General features: G+C 38.5%; 1 protein-coding gene across 1 annotated transcript in view; it reads right to left on the bottom strand.

Moving 5' to 3' along the window:
* ATP10B (ATPase phospholipid transporting 10B (putative)) overlaps positions 1-18,523 on the bottom strand; it is a 47,265-nt gene extending 28,742 nt beyond the window's left edge. The window contains exons 1-3 of the mRNA XM_033073511.1: positions 18,021-18,523; positions 6,873-7,077; positions 2,652-2,737 (exon numbers count right to left, since the gene is read on the bottom strand). Coding sequence (XP_032929402.1) covers positions 2,652-2,737; positions 6,873-7,077; positions 18,021-18,523 — 794 coding nt within the window. The remainder of the gene's footprint in view (positions 1-2,651; positions 2,738-6,872; positions 7,078-18,020) is intronic.
* Positions 18,524-19,338: the final 815 nt, after the last annotated feature.

The raw sequence follows: 19,338 nt of genomic DNA, 5'->3' as shown, positions 1-19,338 counted from the left end.
ACTTTTCATTCTGACTACAGATGCCCCATCACATACCAGATCCTTCAGCTTGCAGAACTGGTGAAAACCATAAGTCAGTGCTCCATCCAGCAGGCAACTTGCCTCTGAAAATTAATGACACACACCTACCCCAACCCACAGCTTTTATTTTACACTGATAGGCTCCCCGTGAGATCTTTACCAAAGCTGATTCTATTTCAGATATTTTATGTTGTTTTATTATGTAAAGATCAGGGTAGGGGAAAAGACTTGTTTTTCCTAGAATAATCATCTCTTACTACTTTCTATTTGGTATTTTGCATTTCATTTACTAGCAAATAGTCTCATCTCTCAGATGAAGGGCAAAGCTAGGTGTTATATCAGAGCTAAGTACAGTCCTACGTCTAAGTGCAGCTGCACACAATTACATAAACTAGACAAGGGAAAAGGTGTAGGTACCAACAACTTACAGCTGGTGGAATTTTAAAAACAATGATAGAAATCTTTTTTTCATGGACTCTAAATTGAGCCTTGGGGAACTCATTTAATAGAAGCCTTCTTGCAGCCCCTTGAACAGAATTTTCTGACATGTCAGATGGATGTCACTAAGTTATTTCTTATCATTTTTAACAGAGTACTCCTGCTATTTTATAGCAAAGCAATAGAGCCTCAATAATTTATTAAGGGCTCTTGGAGAAAAAGATAGCCTGCTCCAAGTAATTTGTATTTACAAAATAACTTGAATCTCAGTAGACCAAAGACAGAAACTCTACTACCTCTCAGCAAGTAATTTTCCCCAAGATATTTTTTCTTCTATCCCTGAAGAGAGGAGAGAAAGGCAGCTAATTCTATGTTCCATCAAGAAAGTCGGATAGTAAGCATTCACCAAAGAGATTTCTGTTGCAGACTTTCAGTTGAGAGTTGAATATTTTGAAGCCTGTCCTGGGTCCTTAGGGTGTGTACTTGTGAGTGTGTTTCTTGTGACATATCTCCTGCATTTCTATAATCTCAGTGCTCTTTGCTAATTGGAGGGATTTCTTCAATTTAGATTAAACCCAGTGGTCCCTGAAGCCAACAACCACAGTCAGCAATCAATACAAACTTGACTTCTTTTTCCTTGTAAGATATTGCAGCAGAGGAGAAATAGTATTGCTATTAGAGGCACCATTCTTACAGAGCACAGCCTCAAAACCAGATTAGATACAGTCTGGGCTAATGGGAGAGAACTGTCTGGTTTACTCTGTCAGAGAGTCAGCCATTTGCAGCTCCTCCAGGTACATTCTCACTGCTTCTTGCAGAGCCATTAACTCCTAGTTTAGCTACTGTAAACTTTACAGAGCTAGGGCATGGATGAAGATACGGGCACATTCATGTGGTTAAATTATTTGCATAATAATGAGGCAGGCATTTGGTCTGGGGCAGTAGACATTTTGGACAATTCTCTGCCGTAGGAATAAGCTGAAGAGGTGCTTGGGAAAGGCTGGTTTGTGTTGGGAGGGTAAGAGAATTTTAAGACATGAGCCATGACATAGAAATTTGCCTCATAATTCATAAATGGGGTTAAATCCGCTGAATTTGCTGTTACGGCTGTGCCAGAATTATTCAATGGAGAAAGACAAAAAAACCAAAAACCAAAAACTACTTTTTTGGTAGTCTAGTGAACTGGTTCAATAGTATTTTGCATGTATGTTTGCTTTTTCTACCTTGCTAATAAGACAAAACTCTGGATTGTTTATTAGGTCTTGGATACTTTCCCCCTGTGGCTGTAATTGTGAAGAAATTAGAGCCATGCAACTGGATACCTTTAAACAATTGGAGGGATTTATCTAAAATCTAGCTTAGGTTAGTCTAGTCATCTGTTTCAGCAGACCTCTCCTCAGGGGTAGAAATGAGCCAAGACACAACAGACTCTCATTCAACTACATGAAAAGGGTACTGGTTTATTCTTTTTTACTGATTAGCCATCCTGACTTTGACTATTGTAGGGTCCAACCCTACTATTGTAGGGTCCAACTGCAGAGTCTGACTGCTGGCTATTTCCTCCTGGGCTATGACTGCAAGTATTGGTTTGCAGACTCTGACTGCAGGCTCCAACTCCATTATGCCCAGACTGAACACATAGAGATCTTTTATTGCAGCAACTCCCTCTCTTGTTTCATTCTTCTTTGTGTCTTTCTGGATCGTTCCTCCTTCCTCAGGGCTCCTCTGCCTCCTCCAGATCCTCTTCCACCAAGGTACCCCTAACTGCCCAATCCATCTCTTTTATCATGCTTATCGTTATTAGTCACAGCTAGGACCCATTAAGGGCAAGACTGTTCCTCTTTGGTATTAGTACAACTGTGACTTATCAGGGGTGAGGTTGCCTGTAATTCCTTCTTCTACACCTACAATCATCAGATCAAATGTAAATGAGCTTATGTCTAAGTTTTGAGGAGAGCTGAAGCTTTGTGAAAATAGTTTGTATGAAACAACTGCAAATGTAATGCCAAGCCTTGGTTCTACCTTGCCACAAAATGGAGTCCAAGTCTACATTTTATATTGACTTCTGAATCTAGGAATACGTAATAGTGACAACTATCAATTTTCTCAAAATATGTTACTTCCATCCAGTTCCTTCAAGAGTAACATCAAAGCACAGATCCAAAATGTATTTATGAAGAACAAGTACTTACATATAACCTTTGAATTTATTGAGATCATTGTTTGGCATTTCGCAGATGATGGTGTTTTGGAAAAATTCTGGTTCATACATGGTATCCTACAAGAGAAAACACACCGAGAATGAGTGTCAAATCCAATGAGTATTTGAAATGCTAAACACTAAGAAAAGCTTAATTTAGATCACCAGAGCTGGAGCACTTGCCCTAGAAGGAGAGACAGACTTTTTAGCTCATTCAGCCTGAAGCAAAGCTTCAGAAGGGCTGAATATTTCCTCCTCTTGGAATAACAACTGGTTAAATGAAAAAGATGCTGTGTATTGGACAAGGCATCACAGATGCCAATTAGTGAAAACATCTGTTTTCATTTAAAGTGAGTAAAACAAAGATAGTGGACTTAGATTAAATATTAGGAAGAAATTCTTCCCTGTGAGGGTGGTGAAGACCTGGCACAGGCTGCCCAGAGCATTTTGGAATTCTATGGTTCTATGAAATATTCAGATTACTTATAAAAGAAAAACAGTAGTCAACCAAGAGCAAGGTCAAATGAAAATAATTTCAGGATTTAACAAGAATTTTGATTATGCTAGAAGATTTGTGTTACTGTCCAGGATGGTATAATCATAAAGAGACCACTTATTTGAATGAATGTATTGTAATCAAAGAAAATGAAAAGCAGGACTAACAGCATAAAACTTCCACCACCCAACCCTAAAATGGACGAAAAAATCCAGAAGAGGGAAGGCAGTAGAATAAAACAACACTGCCAGGAGAGACAAAATGAAACAAAGCTTTTCAGGCTAAGGGCTCACTCAGAGTTTGGAGTTGAACTGAGTCATTCAATTTTACTGGAGTTCCCCAGTGTTCAGGGAAACAGCTTGGGGTTTGGGCTGCATGAAGCAGTGCAGAAAGCAGACAGAATGAGAGGTAATTGACCTGTCAAGTGGTGATTTAGTCTTAACTGAAAAACTCAGAGAACTTTGATTTTTGATTAAGAAAATCTAATCTAAGAGAAATGGAATATGAGACATGTGAAAGATAATAATTATTGCTGTGCCACAGAATTTTTAAAAGAACTGGAGCTAATTTAATACAAAATCTTCTGTTAGTAAATCTGGAAATCAAATCTGCTACTGGGCCTCCCTAACTTTTTCTAAAGCAAGCACTGTGCTTTAATTTTTACATTATTTTCTCTCTCTTTTTATTCTTTTCATAAATGATACATATATTCTTTTTTCTAACATATACATATGTATAAGTACAAAAAAGTAGAGAATATGATAACAAATTGGTGGAGAAAATATAAAAGCTTCAGGAATATAAGGGCATTTTTCATACCTTCTGACCCATCTGGCTGAATACTTTTAGAATGTCTGTTAAGAGAGAATTTTCACCTCTGCTGAATCTTGTTCAACTTCATGAACTCAACAGGAAAATCAGTTCATATTTGGTTTTGCTGGAAGTATTTGTACAATAGGAGAACAGGAAGCTAAAAAAGTCATCTGGAATGTTCATTGCTAAAAAAGAAAACTATTAGGCTTCTAGATAGAAAGGAGTACAGAAGAATGTTTCTTGTCTCAGATTTTTTTCTCATTTGATGACAAGAATTTTATGTTTGAAAATTCAAGTTAGAAAATGTCATAAAAGGAAAAAAAAAATCGTTTCTCTCAGTCTTTTACAGAGAGTTGTATTCAGTATTCCTAAGCATATCACAGAATCACAGAATGGTTTGGGTTGGAAAGGACCTTAACGATCATCTTTTAAAAACCCTCCCATGGGCAGGGACACCTTCCACTAGACCAGGTTGATTCAGAGCCCAGTTTAACCTGGCCTTGGACACTTCCTGGGATAGGGCATCCAAAACTGCTCTGGACAACCTGTACCAGGGCATCACCCTCGTCAAAGGGAAGAATTTCTTCCTAATATCTCATCTAAACCTCCTCTCTCTCAGTTTGAAGCCATTCTCCTTGTCCTGTCCTTCCATGCTCTTGGAAATAGTCTCTCTCCACCTTTCTTGCATCTTAAAATGAAGAACTCCCAGTTCATATGTATTTCCTCCTATAAAGAGTCACTTTATAGACAGAATTAACATCTGAGGTGGTTTTATGCAGTACATAAATCACAGGACTAAGCAAAGCTCAAAGAACAAGGAAGAAGTTGGCGCAATAAAACCTGCATGTGCGATACTACATATACTGGGTTTTTCTAATCCAACTGTTTATGCAAACACACCACAATAGCAGGGTGATACAGGTGGTTTTGTCAGCTCTGACCTTCCTGAGCACTGGCTGTCACCATGACCAGAACTGCATTCCACTCTGTTAATGTAACAGGAGTTCTTAACTATAGACATTCCTAGGCATACATTTTATCTCAATAACAACTCAAAGTCTAAAGAAAATCACCATTAATGGGCAGTCTGGAGCATAATTTAGCACATGGATATTTTCTGATATAATGGAAGACCTCCTCACATTACAAACAACTGCAGCAAAAGTTTGCATTTTGTGTAAGGGTAGAGCACCCTGTTCTCCTCTTAATGGAAAAATAGATAGAAAACCTAACATGTAAATTAGAACTACGTGACAAAAATGCAGCATTTAAAAAATGTTAAGTAGCCAGTTGTCCTGGTTTAGGGCAAATTTGAGAGGAAATCTCTGAATGGAGGTCCTCAGCTGGTTCAGGAGGAAATATTTTTTCAGAGAGCAGTGGAAAAAAACCCTGTTTATTTAACTGACAAAACACAGCACAAAAATGAACAATACCAAACAACAAAACCTCTCGCTGCTCTGAAGAGGTGACACACTCAGAAGAGTCCCTTTCATGGGTTGCATCTTGGCTCAGTCTGCTCTCAGTCCCTCTGGTGCTGGGAAATGCCACGGCCCAGGCCAGGCCTGGTGGCCACAGGTGGAGCTCTCAGTGCTCCCCTGAGTGTTCAGTCCAGACAAGGTTCGAACAAGTTCAAGAAAAAGGGAAAAAAAACCAGTCGAGGGGACTCTTTTTTGCCTCAGCTAGCCAGAAAAACTACCTAAAAGCAAAGAGAAGTTCTCTCCCGCCATCCACTGCAGACAACACAGTCTGTGTGAAGGATGCGGGGGAGCAAGAGCAGTCTGATAACAAACTCTGCACCTCTTTCTCTTCCTGCTCACTCCTGGAACCAGTCTTAAAGCTGCAGAACTCAATATTCAACACCAACAGATGATCTGGTGATACAAGCATCATAAAGTCACCCCAAGACACCAGTTCACTGTTTTTCTGCTAATTCTCTACGTATTGAAATTTCCAGTGTTCTCAGGAACAAAATCTCTTCCTAATTGTCACTAGAAGGCACTGGAAAAGGCCTGTGCTATGTGCTATGTGCTATGGCATCCACAATATGATAAAGCCTTTAATTGTCTTTGCAAAGTGATTTCCATTTAAACAACAAGCAAATAACACTGTAGTATTACACTCGATCTCAACTGGCCACGGAAGTGGTGTGCTTTTATTTAATGTCTGGTTGCTCCTGGCAGCTGTGTCCCACACATCAGTAACCCCAAAAGATCTTCCTAGTGGTATTGGTACTAATTGCCAAATAAATTAATGTAATTCCTAGAATTATCTATGAGGTTTTATTTCTTGTCTGCTGGAGTGATTCCAATGGAACAAAGTTCTCCTCCTCACATGCTACCACTCCTTAAACTTGCTCTGAGTTATTTGAAAAACTGTCCTGCTGTGTTTTTAAAGATACTTGACAATGTAAAAACTCTCTCTAAGTCATATTTTCTAGTTTACTTCAGGTTTATCCAACATGAGCCACACGAATACAGCACTAAATTGTAAAAAGAAATCAATACTGTCTATGAAAAAGAAACGGTGATTTTAAGAATTCAAAATCAATCAGAAACTGATGTCAAACATATAACTTTTTTTATTGAAAAAATTAATTTACCTCAAGTTTTAAACTGCTCAATGTACTCCTACACAGGATTCCATTCTTTAAATTTTTCCAACCCAGTGTGCCTTAGCTCCCAATTGAACTACCACACCTCCGCCAGTCTATGAAGTGAGTGTGGTGTGTCAGCCACAACGGAGACAGAATCCATAAGGAAACCCACGGATGCTTTGGCAGTGGGATCACAAGCTTTCTTCAAATTGCCATGCTGAAATAAATCCCTAGGTGTAGTAGCTTTGTTGTGGCACAATAGCCATAGCTGGAGACAAGTGTGCCCATGGGCTGCATTTTCACAGACTGACCTGGCTGCTGAACCCCATCACAACCTGGCGCTGTTTGAGGTTGGTCTCCCCATCAAGGTTGGCAGTCTCCAGGTGGCAGATCCCGTTCTGATCAGAGGAGTAGAGCAGCAGGATATCTGCTGGGATGATCTCGTTACACTGCAGCTGCACAAAGTCTCCCACTCTGACATCTTTCCAGCACTTCTCCACATAAGCATGTTCCTCCCTGTTTATATTAAAAGCATATAATGAGTGATGAGTAACATTAGGAAGGCAGGACTGCTGGGTCTTGGGGATTCAAAAAGAGAAAATAGGAGATGGGGGCACACTGCCTTTTTTTAAAAGGACACAGCACAGAAGCTAGAAATTAATGATTCAGACATGTCCATAGCACCACTTCACCATATGTCACATTCAAAATAAATCTTTACATGGATTAAAAAATTTACAGCAGTTCTCTTTCATTCTAACACTAGTCCTATAATCTGCACAGCAAAATGTAGAAGGCAATTCAGACTAACAGAGGCATTTTCAAGTATCTTATTGAAGAAATTTAGATTATTGTTTTTGGCTGTGACTGTTTCCTAGATACTTTCCAACATCAGCATATGGATCCTGAAAGAAGCCAACTGATACCTCAGCCACACTTGCTTCAGGTCTTTCTGGTTTGTAATTCACAAGATGCAGTTACAAATCTTGAGCTTAGTGTGCAGAAAAAACTTCAAAAGGTAGAAGAGCTGACAAATGATTCCTTAGTATTAAGCAAAAATAAAATACAGCCAGAGGCCAAGTTTAATGGCAAAGTTAAAGTGAGAAACAAAGAGCTTCTAAATTAATACAAAATATTTAAAAAAAAGTAAAAGAGAAACAGCCTATGGGGTCCAAGGAAAAGAAATTACTATTTCATCAAGGAGCTAAATTCAGCAAATAGCAGCCTTTTTTTGACATTGCATTTTCAGTAATTAATCCTTCAACAGCCCTTAATATCTAAGCAGACCAGAAACTACACAATAAACTTTAAAATTAGTTAATGGGAAAAATGAACTGCAACAATTGCTTAGTTCCTCTAATTCCTTGAGGGGAAATAATTTTTTCAGTACAAATAAATGAATTACAGTAATTTCACGACTATAAGGCGCACCCTTTTGACTAAAATTTTGGCCCGAACCCAGAAGTGCGCCTTATAGTCTGGTACACCTTATATATGGACAAAGTTCGGAAATTTGCCAACCAGGAAGTGTGAGCAGCGAGCCGCGGGGGAAACCCGCGGTGGCGTGGCAGCCAGGTGGAGGCAGGCCTGCAGGGCCACGGCTTCCGGGTGGAGGTGGGACCACAGCCAGCAACTGCGTGGGGGGAGCCGGCGACGGATCCTCGCTGCAAAAACAAAGTGTACCTTATAGTCCGGTGCGCCTTATATATCGGCAAATGCTTGAAAATTTGCTGACACCCGGAAGTGTGCCTTATAATCCGGTGCGCCTTATAGTCGTGAAATTACCTTATGTCTTGCTATTTGAGAGGAAAAATGCTCAGACAATAAAAGTCCTTTTGTAATGACTCAGAGTCTTATTTTTGGGTAACTTTTTAATCATCCTCATCTATTGCATGGAGAATACTATCTTTCACTGAAGTGTTTGTATCATGAGAAGGGGAGCGGTGATAGAAGAGATAAAGTGTTTTGCTACAGTTCAAAGCATACATCCAAGCAGCGCTTCACAGCCAGGCCAAGGGCTGCATCCTGATAACCTACTTTCCTGTCTTTCTTCAAAGCAGAGCCAGCCACAATGCTGCCAGGCAAACCCTCATACTTGGTTTACGCCCTTATCCACACAACATCAACTAACAATTACCTGTACAGGTTATACAAGAAGTTAAATTCTGCCCATTTCCCAGTGGTATTCACTTTTCATTAATAAAGAACCCCCCTACCTAGTTATTTGGATCCCTTTACTGCTGCTTTTTGAACACTTACTAAATGATAGGGTTGTAGCAATATTTTTTCATCTTTCAATAATTTTTCTTTCCTGAATTTTTAATTATTCTTCTTACCCACATGTCCTTTTTCTTTTGCACAATAACTGACATAAAAGAACACTGTCATGGTTTGAAAGACAGGTGTCTGCTAAGGAAGGCAGGAGCCTCTCTTGAAATGGAAAATGTAAACCCCCTCCCTCCAAATTATTATAATTTCGAAATTAAGGAGCTCTCAGGCAAAGATACGGGAATAGGAATAACAGTTCTTTCCTAGAAAAATTAAAATAAAAATTCAGTAATACAAAAAAAACCCACTGACAGAGTCAGAATGCAACCTGACACCCTGTTGGTCAGCGTGTTGGTAGCAGTCCGATTAAGGGGTGGCTACAGTCAGCCTGGAGTGACAGATGTGGTTCTGTTGAAGCAATGATCCTGGAGAAGGGTGTAGTTTTCCTCTGAAGGGCCAGTGGTTATGAAGATGGGCCTGGTCTTCCTCTGGGAGCCCAGCGGAAAAGGCTGACTGTGATGTTCCAAATCTCAGATTTTATCTAGGTAGGGAATGCTTGGCTCCTCCCCCTGGGTGGGGCATCTCCCAATGGGAGGATATAATTTTATCATTCATGCATAAATGTGGGACTCAATGGCCCATTAACAGAAGATACCTCCCTGGAGGGAGGATGGGTCATGGAAAAGATAAAGAACACTACCCCACCTGGTTCTAACAGATGGTGATAGAACATACTTTTGGTTACATCCTGCATTGCAACCCAAGAAAACCAATTGAAGAACGGAGGTTTGTTGTAAGTTAATTATATGTTGCTATGTATTGTAAAAAAATCTAGCTATATTTCTATTTGAAAAGTATTTTAGCAAGTGCATGCTAAGTATTTCATCCTCTACAAAGCAGACACTAAGTTAATATAACAAATCAACTGTGTGAGTACCAATCCTTCATGTGACAATCATCTTTTGACTAGGACCTCTTAATCTGTTTGTTTAAAACATGAATGAAAGAGTACAAGATCAGCTTAGAGGAAGTAGATGTCTTGCCATCCTAGACATTTGAATGCCATTTATATTTTGCATATAATGTTTACTGTTGCTTTTGCAGGGCAATCCTACCTCTGTGTATGTCAACTCTTGCACAATTCAGAAGTTTACAGAGCATATTTCTGTGTTCCACATCAGCTGAAAGAAACCAGATTAGCCCAAATAATCCACAAAAATAATGGATTTGTAAATTTTTTTTCAATAACACAAGAAATGAAACCTACATTACATGTAAAGCTTTAAGGTTCTACCCAATCACTAATTGCAGAGGAGACAGTGAGTCAGAAAAGCCAAATGACCTCTTTCAGATCAGAAGAAAATCCATACTTAGCACAAAGACTACAGTTCAAGGATTGCTAGAATCCCAAACCTGCATGAAATGTCACTCTATCCCAATGAGTATTCAAAGAATATACATTATATGCTCCTGAATAGAACTCTTCATCAGGACCTGTAAGATTAAAAATTTTATTCTATTATATGATTAATAATTTAAAATATTTAAAATAGTACAAAGCTTTTCTACAACTTTGTAGGGAATTGCCAGTGGATGAGAGGAAGATAAGTACTTCATGATGAAACTGGTGTACCCCATGGCAGCATTGTCCTAGTTGTCTAACAAGATTTTTCAGATAAAGCAGTTTCCTTACAGCATTCCCTGTAACTGGGAACACTGCCCATTTTCTGTTCATTGATTAAAGTTAATAGCACGAACTCTGGTTGCTAAATAAACAGAGGAACTTAATACACCCAAGATGGTCTGACAAGAAACATACAAAAAGGGTAAATGTATTGAACCAATAAAATAAACAAGATATGGTGATTTTCAATAGGTGGGAATCTGGATTCCTGATGCATTTGGAGATCATGGGTAAACTTGAATAAATTATTGACTGTGTCAACAATTTGATTTCACTTTCTTGGATTCAATAAAGATAAATTTCAAACAAAAACTGGATCAAAATACATGGTGAATGGAAGGAAATAAAATTTATTGTTTTGCTATATAGAAAAGATTAAATAAAAGTAATTTTTCATGTCCACTCCACTGCATATGTGTCTCCTAGATTGTTTTCAGAAATCTTTGTCATCCAGAAACATTTTATCAGACAATTAGTCCAGTGAATCTTGTTCCCTGGAACTATTGCAAGCTCCATCTTGGGATCCTTTGCAGTTCAAAATAAAGATATTGTTTGCTCCACACTATACCCCCCCTAATTTTCACCAGGTCATGGCACCTAGAAAAAGATAGCAATGTCATCAGTAGAGAAACCTACATATATATATATTTTGTTGTATGCAAATTTGCTAGAATGCTATATTTAAAAATAGTCTCCTTTAAGCACTACGAATTTTATAATAAACACCAGTATTCTGGAATCCCGGTTCTACATGGGCAACAGGTTGAATCACACAGCTGCTTACCTTCACAGTCTATTTTTGCAAAAAAATAGCTTGCACAGTTTTATGCTATCGAAGATTATACCAGCTTTTACATGCAAACCCCGCAAAAATATTTTCAAATATCACTTTATGTCCGTGACCTCACCATTAGGAGCTACTGCCACATAACAGAAAAAGAAAAGAGCGGTTTTAGGACTCAAGGAAGGCACTACATAGGACAGGAACTGATTCTGAAAACTGCCCATAGGTCAGAGTACAGCACAATTGGCTGATAACGTTCTTGAGCTGCAGATACGGTCATGGGAAGGTGCCATAGTGTGCTTGTGAATTTGTCATTGGCTCCTGGCACAATCCCATCCCAGAGCAGGAGGAGTTTTGCGTGCGAGCACGTCAGCCCAGCAGCACGAACAATGTCATTTAGCAGTGGCCAGTTCTGTACCCAGCCTTTCCCCACAGCACCAAACTCTCAGGATTTAAGAGTTAAAGTTAAGGATTTGAGAGTTACTATGTTAAGACAGTAAAAGCACCTTTTAAAAATGACTTGAACGAAATTTTTCTAAAGTGTAATAAAGTACCAACACTTATATCATACTGGCATTCCAAATTCCTCAATGCTAATAACAGATCCTATATTCTTATGGGCTTAAACTGCCTATAGCATCATAACAAGTAACTTATTTTGTCAACGATACAAGCCTATACTCAACTTCTGTAACCAATTGAAGCTTACATAAACTTTAAGTTAGTACCAGAACTTAATAAATATTTTATTTGTTCATATAAATGGTTTTGGATTTTTTTAACTCACCTTTGAAGAAATAAAATAGAATAGACATAAAGGGCATGCTGCTTAGACTTTATTAGGTTAATTTTTAAAATTGTAGATTCTTGTATTTAGGGAAATGTTTTTGGTTTTGGTTTTTTGTTTTTTTTTTTACTGCCTTGAACAAAAGACTATTGTTACAATTCTTCCTGGCACCAGCTGGAATGAACAGATAATTTCAAGGTCACTCAGTTAATGTCTCCTAATCATTATAATTTGTTTCTAGGGACTCTAATTAACTTGTGAAATTTTTGGAAAGCACAGCCTACATCAGCTTTTTTGATAGTCATATCCTTATATGATCATGTAGCTCTTGAGGTCACATGGTAGAAACCTGCCACTCTCAAGGTTTTAACGGTATTTTAAAAGTTCAGACATTTAGAATGCATCTTAATGCCATGAGGCCATAATTCTGCAGGTCTCTTTATTTGGTCAGTAGCTCCTGCTGCTTTCTGCTAAGCCATTGCACTTTTTCTGTGAAGCAGCTTTAAATGCCTTGGCAGGTAATAGATCTTGAAGAAAGCTCTGTTAAAGCAATACACCAACCAGTGGTATTTTATGGATTTTCTTTCTCAGAGACCAAGGATCCTCACTGTAGCAATACACCCTGACTGACAACGATTACTACCTCATTGCTGTTCCACTTTCAAGTGGTGCTGCCTGGACCAGCTGAGAGTTGGTTTGCCTTTAATCAGTTCAGCATGTCTCATAACTCTTCACAGTGCAATCATCATATCCCACACAACGTGTTTTAATTTCTTCATGATATTAGTACAACTGGTTTCAAGCAGTGTCATGGTGACCTAACACACCCGAGTGTTCTATTGGTTAAGGACATTTTCTCAGGCCGCTGGGAGGTTGAAGAATGCCTCAAGCAGAAGGCACTGTTTGTGCCTTCAGTCAAACTCACTGCTAATTCAGGTATCCACAGCTAAACTAGGTACAAAATTTCCATAGTTCATGAAGTACAGACAAAAATTACAGGGATCAAAGAGCAGGGGATGCCCATTGCCAGAGAACAACACATTCATGATGTTAGGCAGAGGGACAGTAACTTACAACCAATTCAAGTACATGCTTTGTGGCTGTCACAGGAATGAACTTATTTAGGTCTTCAGCCTCCAACTGAAGAGATTCCTGCACTGTTCAGGAGAGGTACCACTGAGGTGTAGAAGCCTTGATATTGCTGTGCCCAAGAAAACTGATTGCAATTTTGCCTGTGGTGAGGTTTCAAGTGGGACACGGGCTTTAGACCTTTTTTTTGTGTATAAAATGAACCCACTAAAGCCTTCAGCAGGCTCCTAGTCTATGAAGTTATGCTCTGTCAGAAAACAAAAATAATAAATCAGGAAGAAAAGGCTCTTTAACATGTGAAAACTCAGTGCTGCTGACCAACACTTTAAAGTGTTAGAAAGAAATCTTTCTGCTGTCTGTGCCCTTGGCAGAATGGGATTTTTCCTCTTTCTTTGGGATTCATCCTGCTTTCTACTTTACAAATTTTCAGGTTCACCTTGGGCTGAATGACTTGAATATGATATTTCTGAGCCCAGAGAAAAACTGTTTTTCTTTAAACTTTGAGATTTGACAGTAGGTCAATTCCTGTTTTCACGCATGTCCCCTACCCTTTTCTCTGCTTTCTTCCAGATGCCCCATACCTCTGCTGGTCACTGCATCCCTGGCCAGTCCCAGGCACTATCCCAGACATGGGGAACATCCACGGGAAGTAGGATCTCTCCTCCATTCAGAAGTCCAGCTGAACAGAGCATATAAAGGAGGTTCAAAGAGAAAGGCAGTCTTTGCCTTTGCTGCCCAGCTTCCCACAGAAAACTTAAAGTACCCTGTATGTACGGTCACCTGTAGGCAAGCAAATCTCCATTGCTGTTGGAAAGAAAATTGCAGAACAGAATTACAATGTCACAATCAACTGAAAAATTTTAATTCTCTTTCAAAACAGTGGGTCCAGATTTAGCCACTTTAAGTTTTTCAGCTGTTGGCAGTTCTGATTTCCTTTAACAGTCATGAGAACTTTTTTTTCCTTCTTTCTATACCTCTGCAGTAGGGCTAACCCAGAATTAGTGATGATGCAAAAATCTTTAAATATTCTAAAACCTTACAGTAAGCAGACAAAGAATCAAGAGTCAGAGTGAAGGCCAGCCTAAATTTTTCGTACCACAGACATCAGTGGACTTACAGAGGAGGAGGAGATGGATACTTGTAGGAACTATCTGAAAACCACAAGGCCTGAAAGCATTACAGAGGAACTTTCTATGGAAAGAGTAATCAGGCCACCTCATTTAGGATGCCTGTTGGCTTACCTACTTCTCCAAAAGGTCCACAGGATGATTCAAGGCATATAAACAAGGCTTCTCTGAGTCTCTGTCTCAGATATCTGAATTCAGGTTCTTAAAATTAAGAAATATGAATAGCTTAAATAATGTTAATGTTTTTGTGGCTGTTGCTGTGCCATACTGAACTATGCATAGCCCTTGCATTTGTATCTTAGTGTCCGCTAAAACACTGAGGAAAAAGTAGGTTTAATCTTCCAAGATCGTGAAATTGATGCAAAACCCTGTCTGGATACGATGGAGTATTTACAGAATTTGCTATAACCCTTGGGGTATAGCACAGCCAAGCTATATAATAACTACATATCAATTAGTTCCTTGAACATCATCAAACTTCAAGAAATTTGAATAATAGTTTTTGACAACTATTACATTGACATTCACTTTCAGGTTTGTGTACCAGATTCAGTGCTGGCCCCTGTTAGTAAATTAATGACAAATTGAAGAGAGTTTAAGAGAAAAATAATCATGATGAAAATCAAAGGTGAAAAGAACAATCTGTGCCAGCCTTGACTAAAAGATCTCTGGGTGTTGCATATAGGTAAAGCCTTATAAAATAAGGGCCTTTCAAAATCATATCTCAGGCCTGCTACTTTGGCTAAGTAGAAAACGACCGCGGGAAAGTGACTCAGCTGAGTTAGAGGTAGAAAACAAGTTATATAACTACTGCGTGCTCACATTGTGGTGTATGGTGGTTTGCTGAATTATGTTTGCTACACTTTAAAACTATGTAATTTATAAAGGCTTAACTGCTTTAAAAGGCCTGGTTTTTGCAATAAAGCTGCTTGTCTTTGCACTTGCCTGGGCACTCTGCATCATCAGAGACCCTCACCCACATCTGGATGCAACAAAATGAATATGATAAAAATCCGACATATCTGAAGATTATAATTAACTGTTATGAATGGAGTCTAACTAATTATGGTCCCATGAAATCAGGTGACTTGAGAAATTTAAATGCAGTTAAAGAGGGATAGTAAAGTCATATCATAGAAAATGCTTTGGCATTTTGTAGTAATGGAAGTCTGCCTTACTTGAAGAATTTTAAAGTAGACAAAGTATATTTTAAAGAACACCACGAGAAAGCAGGCATTTAAACATCGGTCTGTGCCATCTGCAATTCAAGTTTTTGTTTTCTCCTTTTGGTGTTGCATGATTTGTTCCAACAGCACAGCATTTTGTCTACAGAGTATGATTCCAAAGTTTCAGTTCCAAAAGTACAAACTCCTCGATCAAACATCTAGGTTATTGCATCTCCCCAGGACACTTTAATGCATATTAATTGTTTCTCATTTTTTCAATTAAACATTCTTTAAATACACTACTGAAAGTGCCTTTTTTTTTTAATTTGACCAGCAGACTAGATTTCCCATTTCAGCTGATCTCTGTGAAAAGGAAATTAGAATAAATATGTTTACAGGCCAGCCTATTTAATTTCAATTTCCCCTGCTCCATGTTGAAAGAAGGCAAGTTACTGCATTTCCCCTGGTCTTCAAGAAAGTTTTGGAGAACATTCAGTATCTAGGAAAGTTTGGTTTGCCTTTGTATTTCTTTTGGAACAGGCACCAGAGACATAAAGACAACATACACTTCAAGATTACCTCTTAAAACATAATATTTCATCTAGGATGGAAGATCAGTTGTTCTATTAGAAACAACTTATTGCTGCCACAAGACTAACAAAATTTGCACTACCCCAAAAAGGCTTTCGCTTATGTTAAGACAATTACCTGTTTTCATTATTCATGGAAGAAAATATATATGGAAGAAAATTTGAAGACATCATGCTATTCCATGACTTTACAGCTAGCAAGAAGAACAAGAAATATCAGCTTCCCAAAGCACTAGAGAAGCCTGATTGAAATTATTCATAATATAATAAGCTGTAGTGAATGATCTGATGGCAATTGTTATTATCCACTATTTTTCCACACAGAATGAATGTTGTAGTCTGAAGCCCTTCTCATTTTCCTTTCTCTTACACCACCCTTTTGGGCCATAAAACTGGTGAAAGACAAGATCGTAGACAAGACTGGTTCATAGATCAAAATCTTTTTAATGGGATGGAATTATCAATTTTAATGCAGGTCTGTCTCATGTTTCTTCATAACAATCTTGAATCTGGATCTGAATATATGTTGTAATTCCACGGTGGATGTTTTTCCCTTATACAAAACAACTTCTATTGTATTCCCTACTTCTCATGTTCCCATGGTAAAAGGCTTTCAGATCTAAACTGACATGGTTTTTGTGTGTAAAAGGAAATAAGTAAGATCCCTCTGCAGATTTATTAATTTGCACCTATTGCCCCACATATTCTGTCCCATACTGGCTTTAACAAGTATTAACAAATAATCCATTGCCTTATAGGCTAAGCAACACTGGAAAAGCTAGAACATTCAACCAGAATGAAATTTCAAAAATAGGCAGAAAAGGCAGTTTGCCACCCTACCCAAAGAACTACAATTATTGACTTTCTTCACCACGGAAGAGATCTTAAATCCACAATATTAAAAAAATTGTAAAATGCCAGCTTTTATTTAAAAGCTGACAAGGAGAGGAGAGCAGTTTTTTTAATGTCTGCTTTTTAAAATCATTATCTATATGTGGGCCTAAGTTTAGCCCCTAAACGAGCAAGCCTATTGCTTTCCTGTTTAACCAGCAGAACATAAAAATAAAAAACTGACAAACACATGCAGGAGAAACAAACAGAAATGACAGCCCCATGTAATAAAAGCCAGAGTTCTGTAAGATCTTACTCATGAACCACATGTTTTATAAAGCAGTGTTGATTAGAGGGATGACAGACACATTCACGGAGATGGAAAGTTTTGCATTTCTGACTCCCAAATGTGATATTTTATCAGGGAGAAGTAATTTGCTACTTTGCTGAGAGAACAGTTTTGATACAATAAAACATAATTTTCAATCTTCTGAATGTCCTAAAATCAAGAAGTGAAACACTATGAAGTGAGCGCAGACACATGCAGTTGATTCATTTAGAGATGACTAAACAGAGGCATATATTACTATCTTTCATTTCTAGACTGTGTTTTACAAGTTCATTTTACATACTGCCCAAGAAAGAAAAGATACCTAAAAGCCAGTCAACAATAAAGAGTAAAATAAAATGTAATTCAAAGGCCCAAGTTTTCAAGTAATTTCTTGGCATCTAAGAATGCAAACAAGTCCCATGACAGATCTTGTTCTGTGCTACCTTATTTTGATAGAATTAAACCCTGTTGAAAATATCTTAGAAATTCAGCTGCTTATAGCTCTTTAAGCACCTATTTTCTGTGCATTGCATGTCTAAGTGGCTGATAGACACACCAATGTAATGAAACTCAAACTTAATTTCCCAGTACAAAAATGCTTAAAAATTTTTTTTTAAGAAAACCTTTCCCTGTATGAGAACAAATTCCTGGTGATATACAGTGGCCATGAATTTTCCCTTTTTCACCTAGTGAATGTGATTTTTCAGCAGTTATTTATTAATTTTTTTTAAACAAGAAGCCTCATCATTGATGAAAGCTCTTGAACCAGTGTTTTTGGTAATAAAAGCAATACAAATCTTACCTGCTGTAAATGTAGCATCCCATATGATTGATTTCTTTGTCTAATTTATATCGCCGAAAGTCCTCCCAAGCATCTTTAATGGCTGTAATGGCCATTATAACACAAATTGGGATCAGAGACACCTCTGGCTGGAATGCATTCACCACTGGCACAAAATTCAGCAGTGCAATGAACACAAAATAAATATTGGCAAAGCGGTGAAACTGCTCATAGATATTTTTAGGGAGGAAAGTTAAGATGGTGTATTTTGTGGTCTTAATTTCATTGGAGTCATAGTGTCTGTTTGGATTTTCCTTCCACCTCTTGCTTCCAAAGGGCAAATTGGAGATGATCACTCGTTTATTTTCAGTTTTCTTCTTTCTTTTCCTTACTATTCCTCTCTTCTCCAGCTCCTCATTTTGGATTTCTGTCTCTGGAGCACCACATGGGCAGCAGGTTTCCTTGAAAAAATGTTTTTTCCATACCTTTGTAGAGAAGCAGCCTGGAACAATTTTCCTTGACATCTTGCTTTTCTTTCAAAAAGTAGTTTCAAGTTGAAAACCAACAAAGTTAGAAGAGTTACATAGTCCAAATGAACTCCTAAATGGTGGAGAGAAGAGTTGAGATGTCCAAAGCCCAGAGCTGCCTCTTCCACTCCAAGTTCCACCTACGCAGGGACAGCGATCATCCTGACTCAGCTGCACCAGGTCCTACAGCCTGCTGGGGCAGCTGCACCTCACGTATGCCAAAAGCATCCTGAATGTTTTGTTCTTCCTGTCAGCAGATGCCTGGAGGCCCTGTTTAGACCATCTCCCTGTCAGTAACTCTCTGCTCTCATGAAGTGTGTCTGCTTTAACACAGAGCAGTGGTAAAGCTGTGAATATACACACAATTTTCCCAGGTCACTCCAGGAGTTTCAGAATCACTTTATAACCTTGGGAGTTGCCAGGAAGCTCAAAGGTAATGGGCAGAGCTCTGCGTCCCAGATGTCAACAAAAGATTACTACAAGCCTCAGTACAGACAGTATTTGTCTTTTATATGCTCTATCTGTTGTTTGTTTTCATGACCATAACATGGATTACTATTAAACAACCAGCCAACCCCCATTTTCTCAAGCTAAGTAAACCTATGATTTTGTAGTCAGAAGGATCATACATAGACATAAGCAAGTGAAGTGCAATGTACCTGGATTGTCCCTCATCCTGATCCTTCTCCCCGATAGACCCCAAACCTTCCTCTCCCACCCAGATACCCTTTCCCTTTTGATCCTTCTTTCTCTGACACATAAGTATGTCAGCACAGATGAGGGGTAATTTCCAGAAGAGCTAATGACATGTA

The sequence above is a fragment of the Catharus ustulatus genome, chromosome 15 (assembly GCF_009819885.2).
Source record: "Catharus ustulatus isolate bCatUst1 chromosome 15, bCatUst1.pri.v2, whole genome shotgun sequence".
In the NCBI taxonomy this organism is placed as follows: domain Eukaryota; kingdom Metazoa; phylum Chordata; class Aves; order Passeriformes; family Turdidae; genus Catharus; species Catharus ustulatus.
Note: the sequence above shows the minus strand (reverse complement) of the source record. Positions and strands in the feature narration are given on the sequence as shown.